The 13,691-nt window shown below is 39.8% G+C and overlaps 1 protein-coding gene across 10 annotated transcripts in view; it reads left to right on the plus strand.

Annotated features, from left to right (window-relative positions):
• Nucleotides 1-13,691, plus strand: part of LOC121421474 (deleted in malignant brain tumors 1 protein-like) — a 48,204-nt gene that overhangs the window by 7,514 nt on the left and 26,999 nt on the right. For all 10 annotated transcript variants that reach the window (XM_041616177.1, XM_041616178.1, XM_041616179.1 and 7 more), the window contains exons 3-7: nt 618-941; nt 1,395-2,561; nt 4,386-4,703; nt 6,945-7,316; nt 9,998-10,324. In XM_041616177.1, coding sequence (XP_041472111.1) covers nt 618-941; nt 1,395-2,561; nt 4,386-4,703; nt 6,945-7,316; nt 9,998-10,324 — 2,508 coding nt within the window. The remainder of the gene's footprint in view (nt 1-617; nt 942-1,394; nt 2,562-4,385; nt 4,704-6,944; nt 7,317-9,997; nt 10,325-13,691) is intronic.

Raw genomic sequence — 13,691 nt, forward strand, 5'->3', positions numbered from 1 at the left:
AAGTGTAAACTTTTTTTTGATACGCACTGTATATGTATGTGATATATATATATATATATATATATATATATATATATATATATATATATATATGAATACATAATATGAGGGATGGTACCGAGGCAAGGGATTCTAAAGGTTGTAAAAAATAGGGGATTGTTACCTCCCATAAATGTGAAATCCAACTCACTTCAACCAAGTCCATCTGGTATCCGGTTTAACGCCTTTTTCTTTATTTCCTTGTGATGATCACAAAGTGGATATTGCAGATTGATAAGATACTTTTATGTTATTCCATTTACTTACTACAAGTCCACTATGCCTTTCTGAAATACGGATAGCAGCGTAGTGGAGGGACACGGTTGGCCTCCATTCTATGTTATGATTGTGCATGGGCCCGAAGAAGACTTTAGTGGTCGAAACCTCACACATATAAAATCAAAATTATCCATCGGTTATTTTAACTAAATTAAGTTTGCTGGGTTAGCAAGTTTGGCTCTAATTTGAAGTGCCTAACATGCTAAAAGAAATTGTGTATAGGTATGCACCTGTTCATGATGTTACTTTTATCAGAGTGATAACGTGCGCTTTGGGGAACCCATCTCCTTTGTATTTAGGAAGTGAAGGGGACGTACGCCTGGCTGATGGGCCTACAGAACTAGAAGGACGTGTTGAGATCTTTGTGAATGGCTCTTGGTCTCCAGTGTGTGACATTTTTTTCAACGAAGAAGAGGCCGAAGTTGTTTGCCGACAGCTAGGATTTGACGCAGCAGTTGCATCGAGATGTTGTTCGCAGTATGGATTCACCGACGTACCGGGCGTCCTTGGCCGATTTAGCTGCACCGGGACGGAGGACAACCTTCTTGCATGTCCCCAAAATGAACCAGTCGACACCTACGATCACTGTTATTCATGGGCACACGCTGGAGTCGTGTGTAGAGGTAAGTGTGCAAAGCATAAGACAAAATTTGCCCTTATTTATTGGTTTATGGGTGATCTCGAGGGGGTGAAATCCTAATCCTTACGTTTTACATTGTTCTGAACAAAACACGCTAGTACAGCCCTAACTCTAAACTTCATGTCCTTAGAGATATTACGACCGGAGGAAATGTCGCAGGAGCAAATGTTATGTCACCAAACATTTTGGAATTAACTGCAACGGTGTTTTGTCATAAACAGTTAATCTAATCACATAGTCAAAGTGGAATTCAACTAAATTTGAAATAAAAAATGTAAAGTGGAAATAAAGAAAAATGTTTGATAAAAGTGTTCTTTTGTGAGTGTTGGGACCCATTGGACCCTTCTATAAGGATGCGATGAAGATCTCTACCCCCTCCGCTTACCGTCATGAGCATAAAAACACTACTACTTATCGTTTTTTATTCATCTTACAGGAGAACTTACGCCTTGCCCTCTCCCAAGTGGACCGGCAATTGATTGGGAAGCGATATACCAATGTGAAGTCCCTTACTTCCAAGAGTTCATACAGTCATACAACAGATACCCTCCTGTTCCCGGGGAGGTCATGCCATTCCTCACTGTAGCAAACATGATCGACGCTGCAGGAGCCATTTGGGGATCTGACGACTTGTTCGAAGGGTTGGGCAACTTCTGCACACTCATTGCTCCACGAGCGACAGTGTCAGCTGGTCCTGACGTATTCCCTGGCATATGCGACCCTCTGATACCGTTGGCGGACGGCGTTGACTTGGATGGGTCCGTTGGTGAAGAGATATGTAGATACATCTACTCCATGTCAAGACCTGGACCTTACCCTGAACCTTTCTCTACCGACGCTCCCATTGGTACGACTACCGTACCACCTCCACCAAACACGAGAAGTAGCTCAACACCCGCAGTGTGGCCCACGGATTTCCCCTCGTTCATTGAATCAATAACCCCGATCATCTGCATATTCCCTCTTTCGTCCTATGATATTACTTCCGAAGTTCTTGACTTTGGCATTGACGCCCTTCGAGGATTCGACCCGGTACCTATCTTATTGCAAGCTGTCGATAATGTGCTGAACATCACGGAATATGACCAGGACAGTTTGTGCTCTGGAGTGAATCACCTGACTGATGTTGACAACCGGCCAAGTGATCTTGCGATAGAGTTCATGACGGAAGTCCTGGCAGCCCTCTTGCCAATAGGTAGTGAAATTTGCCAGGAGTGGGACAGCTTTATCGAAGCCCTGGTAGCCGAGTCTGGTAGTTACGTCGAAGTCGATCTCGGAATCCTGGTGGAAGAGATATCTGGAGTCGTTGCGCTGCTAACCGACTTCCCCGACAGGGATTCATTGTGTACGTACATCCAGACTGCTACTTCCTTGCCGGGAGAACATGCAAACACCTTTGCAAGATTTCTTGTGTTAAACGCCCTGAATTTGCTGCATGATGAAGAAAAATGCGTCTCTGTACTTGACAGCGCCCTGGCAGTCACTGACGCTATACCAGGAGTTTCTCGGGAGGAGGTGGAAAATATATACATGCCAATGTACAGTGGTTTTACTGATATCGTTGAGATGTGTCGGTACATAAGTAAAGCTTTCGGTCCAAGAAGTAAGTTTATTTCAAACTTTCGTAATTCTATTAATATCTTACTCATTACTTGTCAATTGTGTAAAGTTTATAAGAACAACAAAATACATTTTATGCTATTTAAAAATTATATTAGTCAAATATTCTTCCATGCATTAATGTATGTGTCATGCCTTTAAACACACGACATTATTCAAACGGCGATGGAGAAATGTTTTAACCAAGTTTTCGATAATTATACAGAACTAAATAATGATGATGATAGTCATGACCAGTTTAATGCTGCTCAATATCATATTTTTGTCTTTTTAGTTCAGAAAACTTTCGCCAACACATACAATGAAGTAAAAAGAGTTCTGAACAAAGCGCAGATTAATATATTAAGCTGCGCTATACAATTTTTTTTAATTATTATTACTATTATTTTTTTTTCTCAAACAAGTTCATAGTCTTTTATCTGGTTGTTCATGAGATAGACACTTCTGCTAGGACTTTGCCCGTGCTTCTTTTGTTCTACCATTCCCCATATCCACTACATCGACCGCACATTTTGTACTTTGCCAAAGCATGGCAAAGTATAACAGTGAAGTAACTACCATGTTCATTACTCCAAAAGCAAATGGGCAGTTTGTAAAGCCTCTGCCTTTCAGGCCAAAGATCATTGGTTCGAGTCCAACCACATGATGACAAGAGCCAAGATTGAGTGTTCAGGTGCCCTCCCCTGTTTCGTTCTTGGACACGGACCGGGGTAAATCCATCCTCTTCGGATAGGATGTTAAGTTGAGGCCTCATGTGGAGGCGAGTCACCACCAATATGTTCTTAAAGGAGAATGAAACCATTGGAACAAGATAGCTTGTGTGGAAACAGAAAAATCAAAGAAACAGATCAACAAAAGTTTGAGAAAAATCGGAAAAATAATGAGAAAGTTATGAGCATTTGAATATTGCGATCACTATTGCTATGGAGATAGCAAATTGGCAATGCGACAAAGATGTGTGATGTCACTTGTGAACAACTCTCCCCATTACGTTAGTATATATTTCACTTGAATTGCCTCTTTTATCACATCTATCCATAGATCATGTGTTCTTTCTACATGAGGGCATGTAATACATATTTTTTTAAGAATACATAATGGATAAAGAGTTTGTATCATCATAAGAAAAAGCAAAAAGAGACATTTTGAGGGTATTTTATAGTCCACCAAACATGCCAAAGGGAAAGTTGTTCATCAGTGACATCACACATCCTTGTGGCATTGCCAATGGGAGGATCTCCATAGCATTAGTGATTGCAATATTCAAATGCTCATAACTTTCATTATTTGTCCGATTTTTTTCAAACTTTCTTTATTCTTATTCTTTGATTTTTCTGTTTCTACACAAGCCTATTTGTTCCAAAGGTTTCATTCCCCTTTAAGGAGCCGTACACCGGCTGGAGGACCCTGGTGTTGTGTCAGGCACAACCGTTATCTGGGGACTGTTTCCTGAAAAATGTCAGCACTGTCAAGTTGCCTTTCTCCGACAGTTACCACAGTAACAGTCAGAGGCCATGGCTTTCAGCCAATCAAAACCAAGGATTTCACTGAAATATATAGTCAGCACTGATAATTTAGTCCGTGCTGACAACTTTCATGAGACACCCACCAGTTATATCAGGAAGAGAATTTCGTGGGTAACAGTGCCTCCTTGGCACATGTGGCAACAAACGGAACAGAAACAATTACCATAAGGATGCGTTTCCACCCAAACAAGTAAACCGAAATCTGGTAAAATGATAAGAAGATTGATATCATGGACAATAAACATTATTTTTTTCTTTCTCTGTTTTGTTACCACTAAAAGCGCCTCGGCTTCCTATCCGGCTCGCTGACGGTAGCACTCCGGATGAAGGACGCGTTGAAGTTCAATACAACGGTACGTGGGGGACCGTCTGCGACGATGACTTCGACGACGATGACGCCATCGTTGTGTGTCGGCAACTTGGGTACCGAGGGGAAGCCATTTCCCTTGGAAACTTGATTCCTGGCAGTGGTGATATCATTTATGACGATCTGAGATGCCTGGGGGTCGAGTCTTTCCTCGGGCAATGCCCAAATGCTGGTTTGACAGTCAATAATTGCGCTCACTATGAGGATATCAGCGTGAGCTGTAGTATTGAAGGTAAGAATTACCGTTATAGACTCATTGGTCCATGTTGCCGAAGTCGGGCTTGATTTGAACTCTGGTCTAAAGTTGTGCTTTAACTTTAGGTAGCCAATTTTGACACGGTGCATGCCCAGTACATTTTCTCATTTGACACTCAAATCAATTAAAGGGGAAGTTCACCCTGACAAAAAGTTTATTGTAAAAATAGCAGAAAAAATAATAAAAAATATTGCCGAAGGTTTGAGAAAAATTCATCAAATAATTAAAAAGTTATTAGAATTTCAATTATTTGATTTGTGACGTCATATGCGAGCAGCATTCCTACATAGCGAATGGTAAAAAAATCAATGAAATGTCATTTTCTAAGAAAATTGAAAATGGTTTTCACTGTAACTTTTGTATATCAATAGACAAATCATTTCACACCCGATCATGAAAAGAAAACAAAATTAAGTCATCAGGAACCATACAAAATTTGAAATTCATACATTTTATATTTATAGATAACACATGGGACAGCTGCTCGTTTATGACGTCACAAATCCAAAATTTTGAACTCTAATAACTTTCTTACTCTTTAACGGATTTTCCTCAAACCTTCACCAATATTTTTTACTATCTTTTCTGCTATTTTTACAACAAAGATTTTTTCAGGGTGAACTTCCCCTTTAAGCGTTGTGGCCCAGTGGATTAGTCTCCAGACTTTGAAACAGAGGGTCGTTGGTTCGAATCCCAGCCATGGCGTAATTTCCTTCGGCAAGAAATTTATCCATATTGTGCTGCATTCGACCCGGGTGAGGTGAATGGGTACCCGGTAGGATTTATTCCTTGAAAGCTTTAGCGCCTATTAATATGGCGGCTTAGCTACAGCCGGGGTAATAATATGATACCAAGTGTCAAAGCGCAGTTGAGTATATGCACATAGTAACTGCGCTATATAAATGGACATATTATTATTAAACTATTTGTAAACCGTAGCTGAATTATTTTTTAGTCATCATTAAAACATGATGAAGAATCACAGTAAAAATATATATGTGTAATGGAAACAATTTTATGACATTCTCGGATTGCCATTTTTTCAGCCGAGAGTTTTGACAATGGTTTAAGTTTAACCAGATTACAGAATATGCGAGTACTATCCATCGTACATATATACGTTCAGTCACGATGACTGATTAGCCCAGAGGTAAAGGCCCGAATTCACAAATGTGGCTTTTAAAACAATCGGTTGAACCCATGGTTTATGAAGATTTTCTTTATAAATTACATAATTTCCAATGCTGATGTGCGCTTTTGTCACAGTGCGCTAAATTGACGCCTGTTGCCATGGTTAAGCAATGTATTTTATTCGTGAGTCCACTGTTTGAAATGCAAGATACTGGACTCCTGGGGAGCGTTTCATCAACATTTTCATCCGACAAGTTGTCAGATCTGACATCTTTCTCTGATGTTGATTGGCTGAGAGGTATTGTTACTATGGTAACTGTCGGATAAAATGGGACTTGCCGGATAAAACGTTCGACAAGTCCTTTCATGAAACGCTCCCCAGAATAAAATAGCACGGATAACCACGGTCACATGCGTGAATGTCGTGCACCGTGACAAATACGCGCATCAGCATTGGACATTTTTTTTTATAATGTACGCGGATAATAAGTGTAATTTATACAGGAAATCTACATAAACCATAGGTTTAACCAATGGTTAAAAAAAACCTTTGTGAATTCGGGCCAATATGTTTCCTAGGTAATTGGTTATATACCAGTTTCCCGTTTACAAGCAAAATGCTGTCCTATCCCTTCGGGGGTTACCATAAACAGAAATAGAATACAGTCCATGATTTATGTAATTTGCCCGTTTAAACTATTTCATAGGTAATAAACTTGAGTAACCATTCTACGATAGCGCACGAGGAAAATGCTGTGCATTACATGTTTTAAAGGATTGTGATAAGGAGGATGAAAACCCATCCTCTCCTCAATATCGTGGCCGGTAAGCATGGTAAGCGGGTAAATAGAACTAATCAAATAAAATCTTAAGTCATTGATAGGGGCCAATTCCAAATTTGTATGAAAGCTAAACTTATTGAAAAGCCACGTGATGGATTTCAGCCAATGATTCCTTATAACCATGATAAACAGTTTGAACATACACATAACTTTTTTTCAAACGTCTTAAATAGACCACATCGTCGTTATCTATGAGAAAATGGTGTCTATCTAAATAAATTTTATTCTTCTTTCCATCTATCAGTGACACCACCAATTCTACCAACAACGCAGGCTTGGACAACGGAAGGTATTACTGATCTACCGACACGACTGGTCAATGGCGACACTGACAACCAGGGACGTCTCGAGGTTTTCTACCAAGGCCAGTGGGGCACGGTTTGCGATGATTTCTGGGATTCAGATGCTACCGATGTTGCCTGCCGTGCCCTCGGCTTCCTCCGTGGGGCGAACTATTCTTGTTGTGCCGCGTTCGGCCAAGGTGACGGTCCCATTATCATAGATGACGTCATGTGTAACGGAGACGAAAGTAGCATCGCGTCGTGTCGCCACGGAAGACCGTTTAACCATAACTGCCAGCACTCTGAGGACGTCGCAATTGCCTGTATCCCGGATGGTAAGAACCAACGAACGATAAGGGCGTCAACAGAGCAACACTGCCTGTCTTGCTGCCCTCTCCGTTCGTTGGTAAAGACTTGGTAGTTAATGCAACGAAATCATGAGCTTGCAAAATCAATGATCTTGATTAATTCTGAAGTATAATATCGAATCAATGTTCGATTAAGCATCCTACAAGGGAAGTCGGTGCTATCTCTTCGAAATAACCAGATATAGTTCTATAGTTCGAGGATATTTGGCAGCGCTCTGCTTTATTTATCAATAATGACCGGTATTCTGAGTTAGTTTTTGTCTCACCTGCATAGCAGAGTGAGACTATAGGCGCCGCTTTTCCGACGGCGACGGTGGCGGCGGCAGCGTCAACATTCAAATTTTAACCTGAGGTTAAGTTTTGAAATGTCATCATAACTTAGAAAATATATGGACCTAGTTCATTAAACTTAGACAAAAGGTTAATCAAGTATCACCAAACATCCTGCATGATTATCATTGATGACGTCATGTGTAACGGAGACGAAAGTAGCATCGCGTCGTGTCGCCACGGAAGACCGTTTAACCATAACTGCCAGCACTCTGAGGACGTCGGAATTGCCTGTATCCCGGATGGTAAGAACCAACGAACGATAAGGGCGTCAACAGAGCAACACTGCCTGTCTTGCTGCCCTCTCCGTTCGTTGGTAAAGACTTGGTAGTTAATTCAACGAAATCATGAGCTTGCAAAATCAATGATCTTGATTAATTCTGAAGTATAATATCGAATCAATGTTCGATTAAGCATCCTACAACATGTACAAGGGAAGTCGGTGCTATCTCTTCGAAATAACCAGATATAGTTCTATAGTTCGAGGATATTTGGCAGCGCTCTGCTTTATTTATCAATAATGACCGGTATTCTGAGTTAGTTTTTGTCTCACCTGCATAGCAGAGTGAGACTATAGGCGCCGCTTTTCCAACGGCGACGGTGGCGGCGGCAGCGTCAACATTCAAATTTTAACCTGAGGTTAAGTTTTGAAATGTCATCATAACTTAGAAAATATATGGACCTAGTTCATTAAACTTAGACAAAAGGTTAATCAAGTATCACCAAACATCCTGCATGAGTTTCACGTCACATGACCAAGGTCAAAGGTCATTAGGGTCTGTGTCTGTTCCGATTCATTGACTATCGACAAAAATATGAATTGTTACGTTATAAAATTCATCCTCTGACGCTATCTGAAAACTGTTGAATTACAATCAAAATTTAAAAGTTTTTGGATCTGATTCATGAAAATTGGTCATAACAGTAATCAAGTATCATTGAGCATCCTGTGCAAGTTTTAGGTCACATGATCAAGGTCAAAGGTCATTTAGGGTCAATGAACTTTGGCCGAATGGGGGTATTTGTTGAATTACCATCATAACTTTGAAAATATGTTGGTCTAGTTCATAAAACTTGGACATAAGAGTAGTCAAGTATCACTGAACATCATGTGCTCATCTTAGGTCACATGACCAGGGTCAAAGGTCAATGAACTTTGGCCATAATGGGGGTATCTGTTGAATTACCATCATAACTTTGCAAGTTTATTTATCTGACTTTTGAAACTTGGACATAAGAGTAATCAAGTATCACTGAATATCCTGTGCAAAGATTCATCCTCTGACGCTATCTGAAAACTGTTGAATTACAATCAAAATTTAAAAGTTTTTTGATCTGATTCATGAAAATTGGACATAACAGTAATCAAGTATCACTGAACATCCTGTGCAAGTTTCAGGTCACATGATCAAGGTCAAAGGTCATGTGAGATCAATGAACTTTGGCCGCATTGGGGGTATTTGTTGAATTACCATCCTATCTCTGTAAGTGTATTGGTCTAATTCATAAAACGTGGAAATAAGAGTAACCAAGTATCACTGAACATCTTGTGTGAGTTATAGTAGTTTTCAAAGTCAGCACTGCTGCTATGTTGAATTGCGTGATGCAGGTGAGACGGCCAGAGGCATTCCACTTGTTTAAAAGTTAAACTCTTGTCTAGGGTTGTGGTTTAATAATGGATAGCCAAATGTAACACAAATCTCTAAAAGTAAAGGTATCAGCTCATTTGATACTCAAGTGATTCTTTAGGCTACAATCTTAACACAATTTTGACAACTTTGGCTTCACATAATGTAGCACAGATTACCTAAGAATACGGGCCAGTAAGTGCACGGTTTTATACGAGAAATAGTCGAAGTTCCAGTACATACGCAAAGTAGTCGTGGCCTCGTCCTCTCTTTACAATGGAGCAGTGCTGCATGATTCTAGGGTATGAATCCTAGCCAAGGCGTTATTCCTTCAGCGAAATATTCATTCTTATTATATTGCAGTCAGTCGTGTGAGGTGAACGCACACCTGGGGCCCGTTGCAGAAAGAGTTGCAATCAATCGCAACTCTAAAAATCATGCGCAACTTGATTTTCAACCAATCAACAGCGCGCATTTGGGACTTGCTATTGATTTTTTGACTTGCGTTTAAACGCAACTCTTTCTGCAACGGACCCCTGAAATGATTCAATCTCTGTATCCGCTTATTCTTTGACCACCGCGGCTCTCAAATAGGCAATGCGTCAATACGGTTATTTACAGCAATACTTTCCGGGGAGCCTCAAGGCAACCTTAAGTAACCACCTATCCTTTCCTACCCCCTGTTCCTAGATTCGGCAACAGGAGGCGTACGTCTTGTTGGAGGAAATCACCCAGCAGAGGGAAGAGTTGAAATTGAATATGAAGGCGAGTGGGGAACTATTTGCGACGACTCATGGGGTTTGGAAGATGCCAGTGTTGTGTGCAGAATGTTGGGCTATCCTGCAGCTACTGATGCTCCAGGATATGCTCACTTCGGCCAAGGTTCCGGTCCTATTCTTCTTGATGACTTGGCTTGTACTGGGGATGAGGAGAGTATCTTCGACTGTGGTAATCCGGGCATCGGTGTAAACAATTGTGGCCATTACGAGGATGCAGGAGTTGTTTGCAGCAGCGAAGGTAACACTCCTTTTCAAAGACGAAACGACCCCAACGTTTCGTTTAATAGGGCGTTTGTCAGGTAGCGTCATAGAATGAATCCTATAACATGTATAACGTAACAATTTAATTTTTGTCGATGGTCAATGAATCGGAACAGCAGTTTCGTCTGACGTCTCAGAGCAGACGATAAAAATTGCAAATATGTATTTTGTCCAGAGTCACGGACGAAACTGCTCTTTCGATTATTCGACCCTCAACATATACCTCATTGCGAGTTGACAAGCATGGCAATGCATTTTCTGCGTTGTAGGATTCATTCCGCTCCCTAATATATTTAGTACAACGCAAGACAAAGTTTCGTGAGCTGCAATTGACTTTTACATCGAAACGAAACAGCAGTTTCGTCCTGGACTCTAGAGAAACGACATAATTTGCATTTATTCGTCAGTTCCGGGACCTAGAACGAGCTGCTGTTCCGGTTAACCCATTTTAGATAAAAAAACAGCTATTCATTGTCATTTGACGAACATTTTCCCATAGATATACTTTGTTTAGAATTCTTCCTACGTCGCGGTGCAAAAACTCCCCATTACTTCCTAAAATTACGTAATATTTGTAGTTTCATTGTTCTTTTTCTTTAACCCAAAGCCCAATGCGAAGGTGACTTGGTATTTCAGACATGCGGTTCAGCATGCCCGCTTACATGCGAGGACAGAGAACCGCAAATCTGTCCACTTATCTGTATGCAGGAATGTCAGTGTCCGGCCGGATTGTTCAGGGTTTCAGGTGACGACCCTCGCTGCGTGCCAGAGGAGGAATGTCCATCAGGTAGGCCTATTTCTCAACCACCTGGAAACACCAATTCTTCTAATTGTAATATTCAATTAAATTCTTTTATTTTATTTCCATTCAAAACATAATACAAAGTAATATAAAGCAATACAAATCAAGTAAAATTTTATAGGGCATTGTTACTTCGTACAACTGAAAATGAGGGGGGTCCACTAAAAAGCAAAGCTTGTAAAGTATGGATCCCCTTGGAAATGAAGAAAGTATATTTGACTTATTCTTATATGCGTACATGCATGTATTACAGGAAATAAAAAGAGAACAAAAGAAATCATATTGATGCAAACATAATTACTGAACAAATGCAAAGCTTTTCACACAAAGAGGTCTTCGTTGTAAAGGATATGTTGCGCAAGACAGAAGAAAAAAAAACAGAGAGAGGGGATGACAAGTCAGAAGTAAAGACAAAACAAGAGACAGGACAGTACAAGACAAGATAACTATTTTTTTAAAAGGAGGAAAACTAAGAATGGGAAAGGGCTGACCATGAACCAGCTCGATCTGGTGAAATATCAAAAGATGATATAACTGGACAATTTCAGATGAAAAAAGAAACACAATAGAAGTTGAAAATGTAAGAATTATTATCAAGATAATGAAGTGTTAGTTCCGTTGCGAAGAATTATAGGAATTAAGCAGAATAAGTTTGAGTTTACGTTTGAATGAATTTTAGGAGACACTATCTTTAATATTATTAGCTAGTGAGTTCCAGAATTTAGGACCGTTGAATAGGAATTTGGCCAGTAAAGTTCTGTAAAGTGGAATGTGAAGTTCGTCAGAGTGTCTCGTGTATATTGTATAAGAACAAGAACAATTTTGGTGATAATGACGATCATCATCGTCACCAGCGTGTGCATGCCAAAAGCAAAATGATTTGCGCAGAACCTGGAAATATTTATATCGTAAAAAGAATACGTCAATTATTAAGAGCACACGGACTTAAACTAAAAAGGTTTATTTGAAGATATCCTATTTTACCTTTTTTTCTTGCCTAAATAACTTCATCTAGCGCCGATTCCCCCTCACCACATACACCGAGACCCCTTATGATGATATCTGTTTTGCACGGAGCAGTGATTCACATGAAGATTGGTTTAAGATTGATTTTCCTTCTCTTAATTTTTCCCATGCTTCGGAAAGGTGTGGAGAAACAAGTTTTAAATGCAATATGAATTGTAAATCCCGTTTAAATGATGCCCCCTCGTAAAAACAAATGCTGGAGAAATTCTGAAATAAATTTTTATTTTAATACATTCAGTATTACATTCATGTACCCAGATCCAGCTGGCATATAAAAGGTTGTGCTTACCTAGGTTTAAAATGTTGATTTGGGTGGCAAATCTGCTACAAAATGTTGAAATATGTTTTGTTTTCCATTGGCTGACAATTCAAAAGCAAAATATGCGAAATGTACCGCGCGGTCAGTTTGTTTTCGCCATTTTTCATTGGCACAGCGTGAAAATGAGCATTTCTGCGCAAACCGTTTTCTGCGAGCTTTACGCAAATGGACAGTGCTCACTCGAGTGTAACATTCTGTCATTTTTTTAACTTCATTTCATCGATGAGACCCAAACGAAAGAATATTTGTGAAGAAGCTATCCCCATGTTGTATTATTTTTCAATACCTTGGACGTTTTCAATGTGTAAACTTTTATTCATATGCACCGTGTAAATAATCAGAACAATATTTTCATTCCATAATTTGTCTTCTGTATGATCCGAACGATATTTAGGCACAATGAATAAATCTGTAAATTATACCTTTATCCCTCATGATGTTTGCGCGCATTAACTTAGAATAAGATTATCCAAAAACATACAACCATATGAAGGGCTATTTTAGACATATTGCTCAGCTCTTTGGAAATTTAATAAAAAGTGTATTTCAAGAAGCAGACATGAGCCTATATTAGTTGACTCAACGACGTTGATACAATCCCCTTCGTTGGATAATGCCATAATGAGCGATGCAAAAAATATAACTTTTTTGAAGATATATAGTTTAATGATCTAATAAACAAATATATCAGGCTTTGAGAAAGTATAGTGAAATTATTTATCCGAGGTTGGTCTGGCAATTACTATTTTTCCCGAGGGGCGAAGTCCCGAGGGCATATAGTAGGTTTGCCAGTCCAACCGAGGATTAATAATTTCCACTATGCTATCGAATGAAACGCCTGATATATTTGTTTTATATCCTACTTTTAATAATTCATAACCAAAATATATACGCTGAGCTTGCAAAGTCCGATTACTTGCGTTAAATAACCTACTTTTCTCCGAGCCACCGCGCTCAGCGGAACGCAGATTATTAGTGCCTGCGCCGACGCATCACGGGACTTGCCCGGTACAGAGATCACGCTGGCCGGTGCGCCCGAAAGTTTAGCTGGATATCCAGTTTTGTGAAATAATGACGTCAGAATATTGGTATATCCAAAAATATATCGAGGTCTGACGTCACGCAAAACATAGTTGAAATATATTCGGTCACATGAAGCTACTTGAACCAATCACTATACAGGATTTACTCTGTGTA

The sequence above is a fragment of the Lytechinus variegatus genome, chromosome 9 (genome assembly GCF_018143015.1).
Source record: "Lytechinus variegatus isolate NC3 chromosome 9, Lvar_3.0, whole genome shotgun sequence".
NCBI classification, from domain to species: domain Eukaryota; kingdom Metazoa; phylum Echinodermata; class Echinoidea; order Temnopleuroida; family Toxopneustidae; genus Lytechinus; species Lytechinus variegatus.